This window comes from Tarenaya hassleriana, unplaced genomic scaffold (genome assembly GCF_000463585.1).
Source record: "Tarenaya hassleriana unplaced genomic scaffold, ASM46358v1 Cleome4, whole genome shotgun sequence".
In the NCBI taxonomy this organism is placed as follows: Eukaryota; Viridiplantae; Streptophyta; class Magnoliopsida; order Brassicales; family Cleomaceae; genus Tarenaya; species Tarenaya hassleriana.
This window is the reverse complement of record NW_010966881.1, coordinates 5,563,277-5,582,966: the sequence shown is the minus strand read 5'-3', so window position 1 is coordinate 5,582,966 and position 19,690 is coordinate 5,563,277. Positions and strand designations below refer to the sequence as shown.

Here is a 19,690-nt window from a genome sequence, read left to right as displayed (position 1 = left end):
CATTACTGGGAATAATCCTGCTTTGGTTACTGATCTTAAATCGACTTTGAGTAATGCCTTTCAGATTAAAGATCTTGGACCTCTGCATTATTTTTTGGGTCTGGAAGTGGCTCGTTCTCATCGTGGCATTTACATTTGTCAACGTAAATACACCTTGGAGCTGCTAGAAGAGTTTGGGATGTTAGGTTGCAAACCCATTGCTACTCCTATGGATATCAAGGAGAAACTTGGACAAGATTCAGGTGAGCTCCTCCCTGATCCTCTGGTTTATCGTCAACTCATCGGGAAACTAATATACTTGTCTTTAACTAGACCTGATATTTGTTTCTCGGTTACAAAGCTCAGCCAGTACATGTCTGCCCCTAGATCTCAGCATTTACAGGCTGCTTTTCGTGTTTTACGGTACTTGAAAAATGCTCCAGCTCAAGGACTGTTCTATTCTGCTTCTTCTGAAGTTCGTCTTAGTGCATATGCTGATGCGGATTGGGCAAGTTGTCCTGATTCCCGCAGATCTGTCACGGGTTTTTGCGTCTTCTTAGGTGATTCCCTGATTTCCTGGAAATCTAAGAAGCAGCATACTATTTCTCGCAGTAGTGCAGAAGCCGAGTATAGGGCAATGGCGCAAACAGCTTGTGAATTAGTTTGGTTGGAAGCTCTGCTCAATGAGTTGTCCATTGTTTGTCCTCGGCCAGTAACCCTCTTTTGTGATAATCAAAGCGCTGTTCATATTGCTAATAACCCAGTGTTTCATGAGCGGACGAAACACATCGAGCTCGATTGTCACTTTATCCGGCAACATATCAAATCTGGTTTTTTGAAACCTTTACATCTACCAGCTTCAGACCAGGTTGCAGATATCATGACTAAGCCTATCTCGGTGGAGCTTTCTCGTATGCTTCTAGTCAAGATGGGTGTTCAGCATCTCTTCTCCCCATCTTGAGGGGGAGTCTCAGCACATACATATATGGCAATGGCGCAATAGCTCAGTCTGTTTGTGGTTAGTTCTAACAGAATTCGTTTGGGCAATTTGTTACATTTCTGTTACTCCAATTTCCCTGTAAATTCCCGCTTACATTTTCATTTCAAATGTTTGTTGTAATTTGAATTACTTAGTTCATTAGCTTGTATAAAAGGATGTGTACAGGAACATTTTTTTAATAAGAGAATAGAAAATCTTTTCCAAAAGTTCTCGGTATTCGCATTCATTTTTCCTCTGTTCTACAGAGTTGAAATCGTCTTCGTCTTCCTCTTCCTCCAGGGCTGGAGGAGACAATGGCGGCGGAGGCGGAAACTGTGCGGACCCATTCGCATGGTGTCGTGCGGAATGACGTCGCTGGGACGGAGAAGTTCAGACCGGACATTGGCTACGGGTTCTTTCTTTTTCTTTTTTTCTTTTTTGTCTTTTGGCAGCGGAGACGAGTCCATGGATATTTGTCTAAAAAACATGTAAACATTGGGTTGGGTGGCATTTGGTTGAGTTTGGTTATATAATATTTAATTATTTCGGTTTTTTAAATAGAACTATATTATATTAAATTTGATTTAAATTCTACTTTATCGATTTTACAAAAAATATAATTGCATACTATCATTCAATTTTGAACCATAACCACGTATAAATAACAACTCACAACTTTTTTTCAAAGATAATATAAACTTCAAAATATTTGATGCGGCTGATGAACCGTTAAATATTAAAATATAAGTTATTTAATTTGGTTTAAAATTTAAATTATTATTTGATAAAAACCAAATAAAAATTGATATAAAAACTGAATAAATCCTTTTTAAAATTCGGAACTTAGTAATCAAAACCTGAATCAAAATTATATATATGCTTATTTATAATAAACTTTTCTCACATGACATGCATATATATTTTCATATATGTGGATGTGTCTTAAATGTATAATGATGATTTGACATATATTAGCTTTATATTTAATTCTCGATGATGGGTCCTTTACCCATTACTAAAGTTACGGCACTTTATTGCCGACACAACGTTACATATGCATGTTGCCAATCCCATCAATTTTACATCATTTTCCCACTCCATTAAAAAAAAACAATTTTAATTTTGAATCAAGATTCACAAATATTGCATTAGAATTTGGATTTGAATATTATAAATGATTTCCAATATAAGTACAATACAATAAAATACATGCCAAATAAAACAAAAATACCCAATGCGATCAATTCTTTAAACATACCAAATAAGACTATAAAATTGTGTAACTTACAAAATTAGTGCTTATCGAAACTTCTATATCAAATAATTATAGTAACATTTACCAATTTAGATGTCATTTTTAGCATTTTTTTATGCCACGGATATTATTTAATTTTGGTTTTAATGCACCTCGGATTTTATCGTATTCTTTTGTTGACGGTTTTTTTTTTACTAAACCTTTGCGCTTTTGAGAAAATTAGATCGACCTTTTGGACTCCGTGCCAAGGAACCAAACGCAGCGGAGAAATCTCACATGTAAATAGCCTCGTCGACAATCTCGCCCTTTCCATGTGATTTTGCCTCTCTCTCTCTCTCTCTCTCTCTCTCTCTCTCTCTCTCTGCTTCCTCCTTGAAGAAGTTGCGGTTGCAGAATGAAGACGAAGTAACGCCTTCTCCGTCGGATTTACTTCCTCCTTTAGCCGCCGTCGCCGAGATTCCAACTCTCCCCGGCAGAGATCTCATCGTTTGTGCTAGGAATGAGGACCGCCGCCGCCACTGCCGCCGCCGCTTCCAAGCCTGTTTACCCTCTCTCCGTTTTCGAGCACAAGAGGTTTGTTTTGCCTTCGTGCTGGTTCCTCTCCACTTCTCCTCGCTCTTCAGTTGCGGATTGATGTTGCAGAGGTTCATGCACTTGTTGTCTCTACTACCGCGTTGGACTTGCTAAGCCAAATGCTGGTTTTCGATTTTCCGTTGGAGTTATCTACGGAATGGTTTTTTTTGGGGTATAATTATCTACGGAATGGTTTATGATTCGTTACGATGTTTCTTTAGGTCGTGGTTTGGTTGCTGTCTGGTGGGAAAAATTGATAGTATCGGATGATTATTGATCCTGGTTTGAACACGATCTGGACAGGATTTGTTAGTTAACTAGGAGATTATTGCCCTTATTTTTTGTATAAATGATTAGCAAAAGGGGTTTCTATAGTAAGTGGGTTCGAGTGATCTGTGTGAGGGAGAGATAGAGAGATTTCAAGTGAAAATGATTTGTAATGTATTATGTTCCACGATCTGGCTACTTATGAAGGATGCAATATTGTTTTGAGTCAGTGTAGAAGATTGATGGAGAACTCATTTGACTAGTTAGTGTGACAAATCTTTCATTACAAGCTTTTTGGCAGTTAATATGGCCATTTACATCAACAGGGATGCATATGGATTTGCTGTGAGACCTCAGCATGTGCAGAGATACCGGGAGTATGCTAATATCTACAAGGTTCTCTTTCTTTTCTTCTCAGATATTCATCAACTTGATTATTTTTGCACTTTGGCCGTGACAAGAAAAGCTTGGGTTGTCTCTAAGTCTAATTTTGGTATTATTGATTTATAACCCTGAAATTGGCACTTTCAGTTTCAGTTGGAAACGGTTCCCCCATAAAACTCCCAACTTTTAATGGAATTCCTTGCGAATAAGTGCAGGAGGAAGAAGAAGAAAGGTCAGAAAGGTGGAATAATTTCTTGGAACATCATGTGGAATCGGTCGAGTCTTCTGCAGATGGATCACCTGGAAATAGCTGCAGACTGCCTGATGAAAATGAGAAGAAAAGAGAGGATGAATTAAATAAAGACGCTGAAGGAGAAGGTTTACATACTGATAAATCGGATTCTGATGGAACTCCTGGAAATGGTAGAGAGGAAGATGGACGCCCCAATGCAGAGAAGAAAGTTCACAGGGTCCAATTATGGACTGAAATCAGACCATCTCTCCGAGCAATTGAGGACTTGATGAGTGTACGTGTAAAAACGAAGAAGGATGCATTAAATGAAGAGCAAGATGCTCAAAAGACAAAATCTTCACCTTCATTGGATGATGCAAAATTTTCCAAGGGAGCATCTGAAAATGATTCTGAAGATGAGTTTTATGATGTGGAGAGATCAGATCCAGTTCAAGATAGTTCTTCTTCAGATGGTACAAGTGTCTCCGGCATGTCTTCTGTTGCCGAGGCAACTTCCACGATAGCAGCATGTCCCTGGAAAGAAGAACTCGAAGTACTTGTTCGTGGAGGTGTTCCAATGGCGCTTAGGGGTGAGGTAATGAATCCTGCCATGTATATGTCACTGCCTTCTCTTCTGACATGTGCATCTGGTTTCCATTCTAACTCTTAAAATAATATTAATATAGAGGTTTATTAACTTGTATTTCAGCTTTGGCAAGCATTTGTGGGTGTGAGGAAAAGGCGGATGGAGAATTATTACCAGAATCTGCTTGCTTCAGATAGTCCAGTAAGCAATGGAGAGCAGGAGTTTGTGCAGCTTGCCGATGATAAAGGTTCAAGTCTGGACTCCATTGCTGCTGTGGAAAAATGGAAAGGACAAATAGAAAAGGTTTAGTGATTGCATTTTTTCGGCATGGAGCATCTATAATTTGTTGTGCGGTGCTAGACTCGCATTGATGTTGGTCAGAATTCTGAAGGCGTTACATATCTCACATACAGGATTTGCCTCGGACATTTCCAGGTCACCCTGCCCTAGATGATGATGGCAGAAATGCTTTGCGGCGATTGCTTACTGCTTATGCGCGACATAATCCCTCTGTTGGATATTGTCAGGTATTTGATCCTGAAATAACATTTTGATTCTGTTCTTTCCTACTGTATTATGCTTAATAAAAGATTAACATCTGCTTTTTTGCAGTTATGAATTAGTTTCTCTTTTCTAGTTAATACTTTTTGTGTGAATAAACAATCTGCAGGCCATGAATTTCTTTGCTGCACTTTTATTGCTTCTGATGCCTGAAGAGAATGCATTTTGGTATGTTCAGAAGCTTGATGAGGCTAATTTCTTCAGCTTCTTTCATTATTTGCTAATTTATTTCCGATTCCTCTTTTCTGGAACCAAATGTTTTAGGATCACTTTCTATGTTTAGTTTGTGTATTTGTTTCTTTTTGGTTATCCAGTTGAATGTCGCATGTGTATTCCTTACATCTTCTTTTTAACCAATCTGTATCTTAACTGGTAATTTTTTTTTGACTTTTAGGACGCTGATAGGAATCATGGATGACTACTTCGATGGTTATTATTCAGAAGAAATGATTGAGTCTCAGGTAAGAAGATCCGTTGTTTGTTTATATTTTTCCACAAATGTTTCTTCTCTTTCGGGGTAGATAGGTCATATTCATGTGAGAAATTGTACTTACTTCTCTATACATGAAAATGTCTGTCAATTTTGTCATTGAAATTTGTATTCTTGCTTTTGTATTCTTGCCTCAGGTTGACCAACTAGTTTTGGAGGAGTTGGTTCGAGAAAGATTTCCTAAACTGGGTTAGTCTTTTCCCTCTTTGTTTTCTCCATTGCTGCCAAATCTACTGCTCTTCCTGACATTAGTACTTCTGCAGTTCATCATCTTGATTATCTGGGAGTGCAAGTGGCGTGGGTTACAGGGCCATGGTTTCTTTCCATCTTCATGAACATGCTTCCATGGGAAAGTGGTCAGGTTTTTTTACATTGAATTGAAACTTTCCTTTATTTGATATTGCAGAATGACCACCTGAAACTCTTTCTGTGACTATATCTGTTCAAATATGCTTCCTTTTTCCTTTGTCTCATCGAAATGAAAACAATGACGTTGTCTTTCCTGATTCATCCAAATTTCTATCTAAAAAATGTCCATTGTAATGACAGTTCTTAGAGTCTGGGACGTGCTTCTCTTTGAAGGAAATCGTGTTATGCTTTTCAGAACAGCACTCGCATTGATGGAACTATATGGTTGGTTGAAACTAGTGGCATATCGCTCTAACTGATATTTTTAGGACACAATAGTATCTATCATCTCTGAGACTGGTCTGAATTTCTAGTCCTTTAATCCATTTCAGGTCCTGCTTTAGTTACAACAAAGGATGCTGGAGATGCTGTCACTTTGCTACAGTCCCTGGCTGGTTCAACATTTGATAGCAGCCAACTCGTTTTGACTGCTTCCATGGGTTACCAAAGTGTACAGGAAAGTAGGCTGCTGGAAATGAGGGGCAAGCACAGGCCAGCTGTGATAGCTACACTTGAGGAAAGATCGAAGGGGCTTCAAGCTTGGAGGGATTCTAAGGGTCTTGCTTCCAAACTATACGGTTTTAAGCAAGATCCAAAGTCTGTTTCGGTGGATTCGAGCAAAGTGTCACTGACAAATGGGAATTTGTCTCGTTCAGAGTCTGAATCTAGTAATGCAGATGAAGTCTTAGTCAACCTGACTGGGGACGGGGAGGTAGACTCAGTTCAAGATCTTCAAGCGCAGGTGATTTGTCCTCTTTGTTTTCATTGGCTGGAGATCCTGGCCCTAGGATACTGGAATGTTAAGTGATTATCTTTTGTGTCAAGGTACACAACCACTTTATGGGAATGCCCACAACTAAACGAATGCACTTTAGGCCTTTTATACACTTAACATTGTGGCTATTTAAAGTATCGATATTAGCGGCATTCTTTTAAAGCTTATCAACATCTTGTTCAGGTTCTCTGGTTGAAGGCTGAACTCTGCAAGTTACTCGAAGAGAGACGATCAGCTATCCTGAGGTTAATATTATGGCCTGATCTGCTACTTTTGACAATAAGATCACAGAATAACTTCTTCTTTTCTTTCCTTTTTTTTTTTTTATGTTTCGTTATCTCTTCTAACTTCTCCCATTTATTTCCCATCACCTGATTTTCCTTGTTATTTTAGAGCTGAAGAGTTGGAGATTGCTCTCATGGAGATGGTCAAACAAGACAATCGGCGGCAATTGAGTGCAAAGGTTCACTATGAAGCTTGTCATATCATATAATTCATATTTCATTCCTAACAAAATTTAGGGTGCCAATTATATAACTCGTTTATGATCGATCTCGTGAATATGGATGCCGATTTGGCTTTTACTTTCATCGGTGTTCATGTCTTAAATCTTATTGTAGTGTTGATCTAGTGCCATGCCATGACACCTGTGTTAAGTCTGAAACTGTCTAAACTTGTCACTTGTTACTTGTAATGAATATTTTCAACAGGTTGAGCAGCTGGAGCAAGAAGTGACTGAACTCCGGAGACTCCTTTCTGATAAACAGGAGCAAGAAAGTGCTATGCTTCAGGTTTACTTTTGCACATTGTTTACTTATCAAGAATTAACTATGTTTTCTCATCTTGCGGGCTCTGGCATGGTAATCCTGAGTTCACTTGGTACTTCTCAAGGTGTTGATGCGGGTGGAGCAAGAACAGAAGGTTACAGAAGATGCTCGTAGATTTGCTGAGCAAGATGCGGCTGCTCAGAGATATGCTGCTCAAGTGCTTCAGGTTTAAAAAAAAATAATCGATTCACCACACCTGCAGAATCTGGTTTTATCGATTACTGCCCATGGTTTTTACTCCTTGCCTCCGAAATAAAGGCGTTTTCCTCCTAGAAATAGTTCCGCCAATCTCGCCTTTTCCAAGAAAATGTGACATGTTTACCTGCATAAAAAATTACCCTGTTCCTGTTTCTTGTTCAGTTGTTTGTAAGACAGACTCGTGCATGGTCACTCCTCAGTTACCATCTGAACTTCTTGGATATGAACATGATGTTGTTGTAGGAAAAATACGAGGAGGCTGTTGCTACTCTCGCGGAAATGGAGAAGAGAGCCGTGATGGCAGAGTCCATGTTGGAGGCGACTTTGCAGTATCAATCTGGTCAACTCAAAGCACAACCTTCCCCTCGGTTTGTTCTCTGTTTCAACTCAAAGCACAACCCTAACCTTCGCCAACATTTCACCAGACTCTTCAAGCACACCCTCGTGTTTAAAGAGAGTGTTACGCATTTTTCCATCCTTCTATTCCTTACGATGCCTAATATTTCAGAAATGGGCTTAAACTTTCTAGGGCGATGAATCTGGATTCACCTGCCAGGAACAACCATGATCAGTCACCCGAACCTCCTCAAAGGAAGATGAGCTTGCTTACATTCGGACTGGGATGGCGTGACAAGAACAAGGTTGGTCTTCCTTATGCAGAAAACACCATTTTGAAACATTTGCCATACATCATACATTTTGTTCGGGTGTGGGTCCCGTTTTCTTTCACATGGTGGGGGGGTTCTTTTTCGTTTTCTTCAATACGGGGATACAGTCGCTGGTAGATCAATCGCGTATGCACTTTTCAATGCCATTGTCGTATGTATAGTCGCAGAATTCAACACCCGAGAAGCTGAACGAGGAGAAGCCTAAGCCTTCGACCGAGGAACAAAACCCAGAAACCAGACCGAAAGATAAGGAACCCCAAGACACTCCTCAGGTATAACTCCGCCACGTTCTGTTATTACCCTTTTTGACATTTGAACATTATCATAAGTGTTCAGATATATATATATATAGATATATTGTTTCTGTTGTTGGGTTGTTGATGAACAAAATAATGAATCCTGTGGGAATGGTATATATAGCCTCTGTGATAATGTATGATTTTGTTTTCCTATTGTAATTTCTTTTTTTTTTCTTTTGAAGTTGATTTGTCTCAAAGAATCGAACACGTTCCGGATTGGTTCCGTTAAACTCACACTATATTGTATAAGTATTTGTATTTTGCAATTCATTTTTTTGATACAAAGCAGAAAATTTTCAACGATCATTTGCTAAATTCTCTCTAGATTTTAAAATGATGTCAAAATAGAAATTTATTCTGTGGATCTCGTCAATTTTGGATTTTTTTTTTCCCAATTTGATTCCATTGTTTTGCAAAATCTACGGATTTGCATTCCTTGATTTTTTTTTCATTTGATTAAAGAAAGATAATCGGGTGAGTTTATCTGTAAATTGCAACGGTTCTCCGATATAACCGTCGTCTCCTTCTCGCCTGTAGGACAACAAAAAAGGATGTCATTAATTTATGGTTGACTAGAATAAATTTACAACGAATTAATTATATTGTAATTGTCTGAAATATTTTAAAAATGTAATTCCAATTTAATTGTTCAAAATGGACTATAAAATACTAATGTCAACATTCCAATAGATATTTTTCATCTTCGATCATCGGCCGAAATCCATGATAACGCGCGAAGCTAAAACCGTAACAATAGTAACAGCACGTTTGACGAAATAAAGAGATAAAAAAAGCACGTGGAGTTTTTCTTTAACCTGAATCATTCACGTGTTGCAAGTTTGTTGAGATACATGTGGGTTCCCTGCCACCACTCATCTCTCGCCACGTATGCACTCTCCTGCCACGTCATCCTTTCTTGACTATATCATCAGCTCTCCTCTCCCCTCCCCTCTCACTCACTCTTTGGCAACAATCATGTGAGACTAATAACACGGATTTCAAATCTCTCTGAAGCCACATCCATAACCGGTGAAACTCCGCAAATGCTTCGACGACTTGGGTTCAATCAGGTACGTCTCTCTCTCTCTCTCTCTCTCTCTCTGCAACAGCTTTTCGTTTTTGATTTCTGTGCCTTGTTCTCGTTTCGATATGTTCACTGTGATTTCCCGATGTCTGATGAGATCAGTTCGCGACCAATCTAGGGATTCAGATCGGTGTTTCGAGTTTGTGTGTGTCGCAAGCTTTCAGATTTTGGGGATCTAACAACAAGGATCAATAAGCAATAGAGAAAGGTACATAGATTTAGATGACAAATGGTTCCGACAATTACACTGTAAAGCCGAATGGTTTCTCAGAGAGACTTCTTATTGGGAGGCGGTAGGCTTTTACATCACTACCTGTCCTGACAAGAGTTTTTGTGAATCAACAGAGAATGATCACTCGAAGTATAAGAGTAGCAAGGTGGTGTTTTTTTCTTCTGTGCAGATCCTAACTATGTTGGTCAACCCATCAGTGGTGGGTGGTAGAGTGGCGAAAGGGTGTTGCTCTCTAGCCCCGGTCGCCAGTTCGAAACCAGCTGATGGGGAGGGAGGGGGTATTTCTCGGTTGGGAAGGTGTTGCTCTCTGGACCCTGTCGCCGGGCCTCTAAAGGCTGCTCTCGGGCCTAGGGGATATAGGTTGGGCCGAAGGCGCAGGTGAACCTCCTGGTTAACAAAAAAAAAAAAAACTATGTTGGTCCATTAGCTTTTCTCGTCCTTTTCGTTGCTTTCTTCGCCACCTTTCTGCACGAATTGGCCTCGGACGCGCGGTCTTTGCTTGGCTATTTCCTTTCTTCCCTGATATCTTATCTGCAAGGAAAAGGATCAGAAATGTAGTGTGTCAGATATTGCCTCGGATAGTAGAGAAGATATAGATCAATCTGTCAATGGAAGAAACTGAAAGGAAGAATGGTGATTCTCGTTTTGTTTCTAGGAATTCTTAAAATGACTTACTTTCTTCTCGAAGCATCGCTCTTTTCTCTTCTGTCGGAACTTGTTCAACGCAGCTTCTCTGTGTGAAACACGGTTCTGTCTCTGTCCATCACCAATCTCGTGATTTCCTCTGCTTCTTTCATCTATGGTATTGTCAGTTTCCATGTTCCTTCCCTTCGGATTTAGTCCAATGCTACACCCTTTTTGCCCATTACTCCCGTGATGGCTTCCCGACCCACTTCCATTTACACTGTGATTACCTGTGATACCTTCAACCCATACGCCACCTGGAACATTAGAGGATCCACACAGCAGAGAGGCATTATCGTGGTTAACTGGCTGTTTTATCTGGGGCATACTATAGGCAAAACCATAAGGGGCATAAAATTGATAGTGGTGAAACTCGTTGTTCTGTTGATCAATGCCCATTGGTTGATCCAGGAATTGCTCAGCTGCGGGGAAGGTGTCAGTCTTGCGTTGCACAGGCACCGAGAGTGAGAGGCAGTTGTTGTTTTGTTCAAGCTGCACACCGGAAGACGGTTGGGGTGATTTCATTACAGATTTTCCCTTATCAGTGAATGCTGCAGGGTTTTTAGGTCTGACATTAGTGGTGGAACCCATGTCATTGTTGTTACTACTTCCATTGTTGGATACAGATTGATGGTTTTGCATTGATTTTGTCTTTGCGGCATCCGAGCTGTTGTCTCCTGGAGAACAACTACCTACATTTCCTGTTGGTCTCTGGTTAGCAGTTGAGTCAGAGTTGTACCTGGAGATACAACAGCATTACAGAAAGCACAAAACATTTACAATAAGACCTTTAGTTACTAGGGGATTAAGATTTTGTCATACTTGGAGAAGGCTGAGAGGTCAGAATGCCGAAAAATTTGCTGGTCACTGGAACTGGTACCGGCATCTTTCACATCTTGGTGCCCTCTAAGAGTATGCTTAATAGAAGGCATGCCCATGGCTTCAGTCATGGCGGCACTTTTCACGTTGTCACTTGGCATGCTAGTGGTTTTACCCTTCTTGTTGGGATCAGTAGCGATGCTGATGAATGGAAGCGAGCATACGGAATCATCACGGGGTTTCTCAGTGCTTGAATCCAGACATTTCTCCTTGTTCCTCCAATCTTTAGTGCAACTCTCACCAGATGATTTATCGATGTAACCAACTGATTTACGGGCTTCACATCTACCCTCAGGTTCTTCACATTGCAAATATAGAGGTTTGGCTACATTATTGTCAGAGCATTTCTCCACAGGTGCATTAACTGAAAAAAAAAACCAGTCAGCATGTTCTAAGTTCTAACCAACAAAAGTGAGAAGCATGAGATTGAATCCACAAGGGAATCCTCATTACATGCTTACCATGTATGCTGTTCCATCCTTCAAACTCGTCCCCTGGAGCAAGAGGCGCCCAGTTACTGCCTAGCATTTCTGGCCTTGATTGACTAACCTGCGTGCCAGTGCCATCAGTTTGATGAGCTGGCTGGTTCAACGGAGACATTGGTTGCGGGCTACCCACTTCTGTAGCCCTCTTTGTCCATGAGCTCTGCAAAAGAAGAGTTTAAGGTTACACATCTTAAAGTTGCAAAGTTATCATGGATGCTTGATCCTTGGTCATTCCTTTACAAGCACCTAGTTATGATTAAATAATCATCATTCATTCTACCAGGCAAAGAATCACACATAAGGAGAGGCCATAAGGTGAGCTATCTCCAAATATTCTGCAAGATGGCACATTGGGTTGGTACAATAAAATGAAGATAATCTCAGGGATATTAGTCTCTCTGTTTGTGTGTTAAGTCAGTAAATCCCTAACTTAGAATCATAATCATAGATATTTGTTCAACATATTTTATCTACTTCATGGTATCATCACTCAGACTAGGAAAAGGTCTAGGTTTTGTTTCTACATTCATATTAACAGTCATGTTAGAGGTTGTGCATTGTTTGCAACATGTTCACAATCTATTCACAAGTCTGATAGGGAGAGGGGGAAATTACAGGAGACATGAAGAACTCTATGGTGATCATATGGTTATAACTTTATATGCATTTTGTTGAGAAAAAAATAGAGGGAAGAAACCCTTTATAGTTTATCCACAGATTAAACTGATCCGAATATAATTTAAAAGTTATTAATTCAGTCATGAACTCTGTCTCCTTTTGAATATGATGAATATAAACAGAGACTGTGCAATGGAGCAAAGGATGATAAACTATCGAGCAAGAAAACGCAGAAAATCATATGGAGAGTATAGTGGGATATTAAGTATGAGTACCTGAGTGCCACTGCCATTGTCACTTCCATCATGGTTCAGACCAGTGCTCCCGATGTCATCCTCATATTCGCTACCGATGTCATTTCCCACCTGGTCAAGGCTTCTCCGCTTTGTGGATTTTGGGGTCTGTATACTATTTTCGCTTCCGCTTGACTGATGAAAGTGTGAAAGGTGAATGCCGAAACAGTAGAAGGTAAATGGTTTTCTGTTGCTTTTCCATATTTATGCAGAAGTTTAAAAACACAGTTTAAGGAAACAGGGTATAAGTGTGAGACGAAACAGCAAAGCTCACTTTCACTTACCTAAAACAAATACCTTATGTTCTGTCACGAATCTCTAATCCAAGGACATGGACAAAATGATACACACATATGTGATTTAAAATGGAATTTAGTCGATATATCATATGCTTAATCGAATTAACGCTCATGTAAACTTTCACAACTCACGCTTTGGCATCTCCTCCAGGCATGCTGCCATAGATTTCGAAGCTCGTTCTTTCGAATAGGCTTGACTAGATAGTCGACCGCACCCTTGGATAAGCATTTGAACACTATATTCATCGAATCGTGGGATGACATCACTGCACATAAAACTCATGAGGCGGAGAAGTTAAAAGCATCTAAAGGCACAAGGTTGTAATACTCTGATCTTTCAGGAACAGCACAAGAATTCTAACTCACTAATAACTGGAATGCTTTTGCGAGTTCTGTGGCTCATGATCTTAGCTAGAAGGCCGATGCCTGATAAACCCGGCAAGGCTACTTCCGTCAGAACAAGGTCGATGTGATTGGCTAAATCCTCCAAGGTTTTCCATGCTTGTAGACCATTTGCTACAGGCACAACTGCAAAGATGAAGAAGAAATTTTAGGATCGTATGCAACTGAAGGAGAAGGTTTAGCTCGATGTAAGGCGCAGAATCACAAAGCAGTTTCTGAGCAAGAAAAATAGGTACATTCCTTACCATGCTTTCATGACTATAGCGTTAATTTCTTTCAAGTATTTGGCTCTTAAGAAATATATCCAGGTTTCTGGTTATGGGCTTATTGCAGCTTTCTAACACTCAAACAGCTCGGAACATCTCACCTTCATAACCACAGTTCTGAAGCAGAGCAAAGACCACAAGACGAGTTGAATCGTCGTTTTCCGCAAGCAGAACCTTAAGTGGCCTCACAGTAAAAACACTTTCCAAAGCAAGTTGGTTTGGTTTCTGCAGCTGGTTGGCTAGCCTCCTCTCGACCGCATGAGCACTCCTCTGGTCTGAGATTCCATCCGCTTCCTTACCGATGCAATTTATCTTCTTGGTATCATCACCGACCCTTGAATCCTCTTCCTCAGAGACACCATGACCCTCTCCTCCGTCTTTCCCGTCCTTCCCTGCCCCACAAGCGCCCGTTGGACGTGGATTGTCCACCTCTTCTGAGCCATTCGTCTTATGACCTTCATCACTCATCTCGACTCTCCGCATCAACCAGATCCATAAAGGCACGTCATAGATTGCGGTTAGCGCTCTACTCCATGGAGAACATCCATCACTTTTGTTAGGTTTCAGAAAGTCCTGCAGAAAGGGATGCTAGAGTTGAAGTTAGACATTAGATAAGAATTTTGTCGTGCCACGGTTTTATCCTTCCATGCATCATATTGAGTCATGGGTGTAAGATGCAGGGTCTGTTGACTAGTGTCAAAGAAAGTTCATGAAATGGAGACATATTGTGGACAATGATATGATCCATGTTTCTGCAGAAGTTCGACTTCAAGTCTTTTTCTTCATTCCTCAACTTAGCTCGTTTCCTCAATCTTCTTATCCACTTTTATGAATTTCATTCCGCATGTAAAAGGGGAAAACAAAGAGGATTTGGCCATAATAACTGTTCCATTGATAGAAAACCTTAACAAAATTGTATGGTTTCTACTTTTGATCACTGCAAGGAGAGAAAAGAGGACAATGCGTAAAGGGTAATCGTAATTTATGCATCTTAAATTTTCTCACTAACCAAACAGGGCAAGAGAACAGAAATTTTAGGGAAGCGCAACTCCGCAATCACGCATCAGACAAAAGAATCCATTATAAACCCCAGAAATCACTTAAATGATTTTCGTTACTCAGATGAATTTTGGATAACAAACCTCGAGAACACTGGAAACGTTTGATCCACTCTTCGACCGCAATACAGTGAAATCCTCGCCGGAAAAGGGAGATTAGGTTTTCTCTTACCGAGAAAACGAAGAAGAAGATGTTGATGATGGTGACGAGGATGATGAGAGGGAAATGAGAGAACCAATGTGAGTTCCTGTTCGGGTTTTCACGTGACAGACAAAAGAAAAGGGCTAGGTCGGAGAAGACACTCCTGGATTTCGCCGGAAAAGATACTCTAAATCGGCTGACGTGGACTCACATATGGCCCCAAGTGGTGCCACGTATGATAATATGTTTGCTTAATAAGCTGACGTGGATATCGGATCTATTGCTGGGCCGGGAGTAGCGAAGATTGAAGGTATATTATCTGAGGGATCCAAACTTTTTCTAGACCGTTGGATTGGACACGTGGCATCATCACCGAGTGGTGGGGCCCATGCGTTTGATATTGTACGGACTCGTTTAATAACAATTCGTAAAAATTGTGATCCAAATGAGGGTGTATATATATATATATATATATGAATGAGGCTGTGAAGGGAGGACCTCTGTTTCGTATCCCATTCCAAATCTATGGTTTCATTTCATGCATTTCAGCATATTCCATGCATTTGTCTTCACGTCACCCTCTTTTTAGTCGTACATACTTTTGGCATCTAGGAAAACTTATTATCAAATATATTAGTAATAAGATAAAAAAAAAAAAAATAGAAAGCATTAAATATGATTTTAATCGGAGGAAAGTAAATAAAATTATAATTATTTTTATAAATCTATATGTATTGATTTAAATAACTAAGACTAATCTTAGTGATCTATATGTATTGATTTAAATAATTAAGACTAATCTTGGTGATATTTAATAGATGTGCATATTTACATCTTCATTTTTAACCTGGATCCGCCATGCATACATATTTGGTGCACCATATACTATACGAATATATATACATACGTGTATGTGTCGTATAGGGAAAAGAAGCTTGTTTAGACAAGATATATTTTGGTTTACATGCTGGGTAGTTCAACCCAACATGTGGAACAGAAATACAGAGTATTTATCTCGTCCCGAGTTCGAATTTCAAATTTAGAGAAATAACGTATATTCCAAAAATCACATATTCGCACCCTAGCCAAAAAAAAAAGTACAACTTTGAAACTTGGACTATGCAAAACAAAAATACAGGGGGCATTACTTCCATTGTTCTGTTTTCATGCACCGCATTCGAAATTTCCTATGTATCTAAGCACTTTATTCTCTTCTCCCTAATAACCAAGCAACAAAGAATGACCATTGTTCTTTTAGCAAATACATCACACAATTTTAACGTACGGACATGAGAAGACTACGCTGCAGCAGACTGTTTATCGTCGAGGTCTTCGAGGTTTAAGGCTCGAAGAAGGCGCGGCCAAGATTCCGGGATTCCGCCCGGAAGATCAAACTCCAGCAATTTTCCGCGGGTGCGGTAGAACTCTTCCACCGGTCGAGTCTGACAGGACAGAACAGAACGAATCATGTTAGGCATACATTGGTCGACGTTAGATGCACACAGAATGGTCACCGAGAATCTTTAGTCTCGCTTAAAAGGAAAACCCGTGCTTGCTAATGTTGGATAAAAAATCTGAATTTCGGATATCTGAGTATTGTATGAGATGAAATCGGGTTACAGCGTAAAGAAAACCCTAAATCGGGTAATTAAACCTGAGATCGGATATTATCAACACATAATAGTGAAGTGATTTTCCTCTAGATTTTAGATATATTACGTTCAAACCAATCGATATTTCGAGCTCAACTCTTAACATATTTCATTTGAAAATTTCGAAATTCCGCACCCAAAAATTATCTCGGATACCCAACTTTTAGGTACCGATCAAAACGAACCCGAAATCAGAAATATCTCATGAGACCGGAGAAGTGCCAGTTCGAATTCGAATAACCCAAAAATCTCAGATACCCTACCCTAGTCCACCAACCCGTGTCCACCCCTAATGCTTGCAAATGAATGTTCTAACTCAAGGCAAGTTCTTTTAGCATTGGAGAGCAAACATAATGAAAGTTTGAACAGATTCAAGAAATGGGTTTCGATGCGGAAATCAACAGGTTCAAGAAAACGTACCATTTCGTTGTATATCCGAAGTCTTTCCTTGACGACATCTTCGGTGTCATCAGCTCGGGTTATAAGCTTTGATTCACAGTTTGGGGGAGGAAGAAGGGGTGGCATGTACATTCTTGGACTGTCAGCTTCACCTTTGATATTGATGCATGCGACATTGTAGTTTGCACCACACTCGCTACAAATCCTTCTTCCAAGACATTTGGCGAGTAACGCCTCTTCTCGAAGCTTCAGGTTGATTACCAGATCGATATCGGTCACTCCCTCCAGAATCTCCTGGAAGACGAGACAAGAAATGAATGTTTTCAGTCACAGAAAAATGTTCAAGGACCTTAACAAAGGCACGGGGCCGAATCTACATTTGCAAATTTCGGAAATCGGTCGTAAGAAATGCTCATTACCGCTTGTCTCACAGTGCGTGGGAAGCCATCAAGGATAAATCCAGATTCACTCTTCTCTTTGCCAGCTTCAAGACGGTTGGATAACAAATTTATAATGATTTCATCAGGAACCAATTTTCCATGGTTGACAAGCTCCTTCAGCTGCAAAACAGAAATACAAAACTTATAAACACAATCTACAAAACTTGGAAAGCAAAAACAACAAAGATAGAAATGATTGTGATATACAAGCTCAGCATATATATATATATGCAGGATAATCTCTCTCCGTCCCGAAACAGTCATCAATGCTACCGACAGATCGTCTTTCCACCCATCTCACCATGCTACCCCGAACTTTACATGGTCATCTGAACTTTACACGCATATAGAAACAATTGTGGCCTCACTGGAGTGGAGAAATCAACAATTATACCTTTAGAACTCGAGAATGTTACTAACGTGTTTCGTAACTCAGAAAAACCAAGATCAAATTAAAAAAAAAACTTAATCCCCTCTAAACAGGATTTTACCACACGGATATGCGTTAAGAGGCACTTCACTTTCAAACTTTCTGAATTTATCAAGGAAAACCATGCATCATCATCAGCCTTAGCTCCATGTGTACACACGTAAAACCGAAACATTCCTGTAAGTCCTTTTAATGCCTTGAAACTTTGATCAAGATAGTTTATCCACTGGTATTCATAACTAATCTCCCTATCTGAAGTGGTCCTTCTTACACATCTTCAAGGATGGAGGAAAGGGATCACATGCGATGACCCAGTAGAAGCTTTACGCTCCATTCTACATGTACTCTCACATTCTATAGTGGCTTGTCCTGGTCCCTCTGTCTCTATGAGAGGCGACAACTTCGGGATGGTTAAGCAACTCTAATGAATCGTGGTCAGGCATTATCATAAGCAAGAATTACAACTACTTACAAAGTCATGTGAAGGATAACATGAACAGTCATCTATGGTTTTGAGAGCAAGACTCCATATTGATCAATTGAGTAGCAAAACCCTCTAAAAGCTTCTGCAAATTTCCCAGACAACCTCAAGAAACTCAGAATTCAACCCAACAGAAAGCAACCTAACTCTCAATTGCGAAATTCCCACAGGAATAGTTATTAGCTAAGGTAAAACTAAGCACAAAACTGAAGAATTCCGAGACAATGATCCAGGAAATTGTCAAGGAAGAAAACCCAAACCTGAGCAGAAAGAGGGCCAGAGGAAGAGAGCTCGTCGCGGACGAGATCGCCGGTAGCAATGTGGGGAACACCGAGGAGGCTCGAAAGGCGGGAAGAGTACGTGCCCTTTCCGACACCGGGACAACCAAGGAAGACCCAGTGGACATCTCTGCCCTTCGCCGACGCCGCCGGAGGCGACGACTTCTCGAGCCGAGCGGTCGCCGCCTCGAGATCGATTCCAGAACTCAGGGACGAAGAAGTCGACGAGCAAGAAGACGAAGACAGAGCCCTAACGAAGAAAGAGAACGCCGTCTTCGTCTTCGCCGTCGCCGGCGAGGAGAGTCTGAAAAGGTGGTGAAAGACCGCCATGGTCATCAAATGGAGCCAATTATTGATTTCTCTACGTTTGATTTGGTTTCCATTGCTGAAAGAAGGAAAAGAAGAAACCTAAAAGAAAAAAAGAAAAAAAGAAAAACTTTGGCGCGTGAAGAAAACGTGTCGGGTTTTGGTGTCCTAATTTTCAGCCACGTGTTGTTTTTCTTCTCTCGTTTCCCCTCGTCCGGAGAAAAACGGTCAACGACCCTTTTCTAACCCCGTGAAGATACTTTAGTTACAGAAATCCTTTACGATGAAGATTCTTCGAATATTCTCTTTCACAATAATTATTAATAAAAAAATCTCATTTTTTATAATTGATTCAATCTACGAATCCAACACCATGGAACTGACCAAAGAACAAAACATTCCAACTGTGTTAAAATCCATCTTCCATTACAAGCATTGAACATAGCCCACTACTACACTCGTGTTAAGTAAGAGTGAAACCATACATGAATTCAAGAAGAGGAGCACAAATGCATACGCAATTGACTCCCCGAATATTAACATCAATAAAAGACCAACCCAGTTCGAGTTCCAGAGTGTTGGGAAAGAGAATATATTATGCAGTCTTACCCCTTATGCAGAAAGGTTGATTCGAACCCGCGATCTCAGATCCCACGGCAAACGCTGAGCCAAGCCGGCCCTTCCGAATATTAATATTAATACATGAGAAGAAAGAGAGAGTTTCGGTAAAACCTAATCAAATCCTTCCATCTTCTTCACATGTTTCACCCCTAGCATTCCT

The 19,690-nt window shown here is 40.2% G+C and overlaps 4 protein-coding genes and 1 long non-coding RNA gene across 12 annotated transcripts in view; 2 read left to right on the top strand and 3 right to left on the bottom strand.

Moving 5' to 3' along the window:
* The first annotated feature begins 2,457 nt into the window (after nt 1-2,457).
* On the top strand, nt 2,458-8,715 carry LOC104824244 (TBC1 domain family member 8B-like). 2 transcript variants are annotated; one of them, XM_010556260.2, is made up of 18 exons: nt 2,458-2,786; nt 3,380-3,449; nt 3,653-4,264; nt 4,379-4,558; nt 4,669-4,782; nt 4,926-4,984; nt 5,211-5,277; nt 5,444-5,495; nt 5,570-5,662; nt 5,856-5,939; nt 6,047-6,456; nt 6,673-6,734; nt 6,883-6,952; nt 7,200-7,280; nt 7,381-7,482; nt 7,758-7,882; nt 8,044-8,155; nt 8,344-8,715. In XM_010556260.2, exons 1-18 carry the CDS (start codon nt 2,713-2,715, stop codon nt 8,458-8,460), a joined length of 2,484 nt encoding a protein of 827 aa, XP_010554562.1. In that variant the 5' UTR covers nt 2,458-2,712; the 3' UTR covers nt 8,461-8,715. The 2 variants fall into 2 exon arrangements, with proteins under 2 accessions (XP_010554562.1, XP_010554563.1); XM_010556261.1 differs by lacking the exon at nt 2,458-2,786 and adding an exon at nt 2,793-2,958.
* A 739-nt stretch (nt 8,716-9,454) lies between these two features.
* LOC109117090 lies at nt 9,455-13,882 on the top strand. 5 transcript variants are annotated; one of them, XR_002024579.1, is made up of 4 exons: nt 9,455-9,551; nt 9,692-9,773; nt 12,646-13,689; nt 13,791-13,882. It is a non-coding gene; the product is annotated as an uncharacterized LOC109117090 (long non-coding RNA). The 5 variants fall into 5 exon arrangements; XR_002024575.1 differs by having other exon boundaries at nt 9,684-9,773; XR_002024578.1 differs by having other exon boundaries at nt 9,668-9,773.
* On the bottom strand, nt 9,765-15,264 carry LOC104824243 (two-component response regulator-like APRR3). Of its 3 annotated transcripts, none has more exons than XM_019203785.1 (9): nt 14,866-15,264; nt 13,825-14,311; nt 13,422-13,583; nt 13,188-13,321; nt 12,739-12,891; nt 11,822-12,005; nt 11,304-11,724; nt 10,473-11,220; nt 9,765-10,328 (listed from the first exon to the last, which is right to left on the bottom strand). In XM_019203785.1, the coding sequence occupies exons 2-9, from the start codon at nt 14,204-14,206 to the stop codon at nt 10,221-10,223; spliced, it is 2,292 nt and encodes a 763-aa protein (XP_019059330.1). In that variant the 5' UTR covers nt 14,207-14,311; nt 14,866-15,264; the 3' UTR covers nt 9,765-10,220. The 3 variants fall into 3 exon arrangements, with proteins under 3 accessions (XP_019059330.1, XP_010554561.1, XP_019059329.1); XM_010556259.2 differs by having other exon boundaries at nt 13,825-14,296; XM_019203784.1 differs by lacking the exon at nt 14,866-15,264 and having other exon boundaries at nt 13,825-14,565.
* Nucleotides 15,265-15,978: 714 nt separating this feature from the next.
* On the bottom strand, nt 15,979-19,024 carry LOC104824241 (probable adenylate kinase 6, chloroplastic). The gene is made up of 4 exons (XM_010556256.2): nt 18,586-19,024; nt 17,394-17,534; nt 16,996-17,268; nt 15,979-16,365 (listed from the first exon to the last, which is right to left on the bottom strand). Exons 1-4 carry the CDS (start codon nt 18,937-18,939, stop codon nt 16,222-16,224), a joined length of 912 nt encoding a protein of 303 aa, XP_010554558.1. The 5' UTR covers nt 18,940-19,024; the 3' UTR covers nt 15,979-16,221.
* A 265-nt stretch (nt 19,025-19,289) lies between these two features.
* The window catches only part of LOC104824242 (protein TONNEAU 1a-like), a 3,165-nt gene continuing 2,764 nt past the window's right edge, over nt 19,290-19,690 (bottom strand). Inside the window, exon 8 of the mRNA XM_010556257.2 lies at nt 19,290-19,688. Within this exon, the coding sequence (XP_010554559.1) occupies nt 19,646-19,688 (43 nt within the window). The 3' untranslated portion in view covers nt 19,290-19,645. The remainder of the gene's footprint in view (nt 19,689-19,690) is intronic.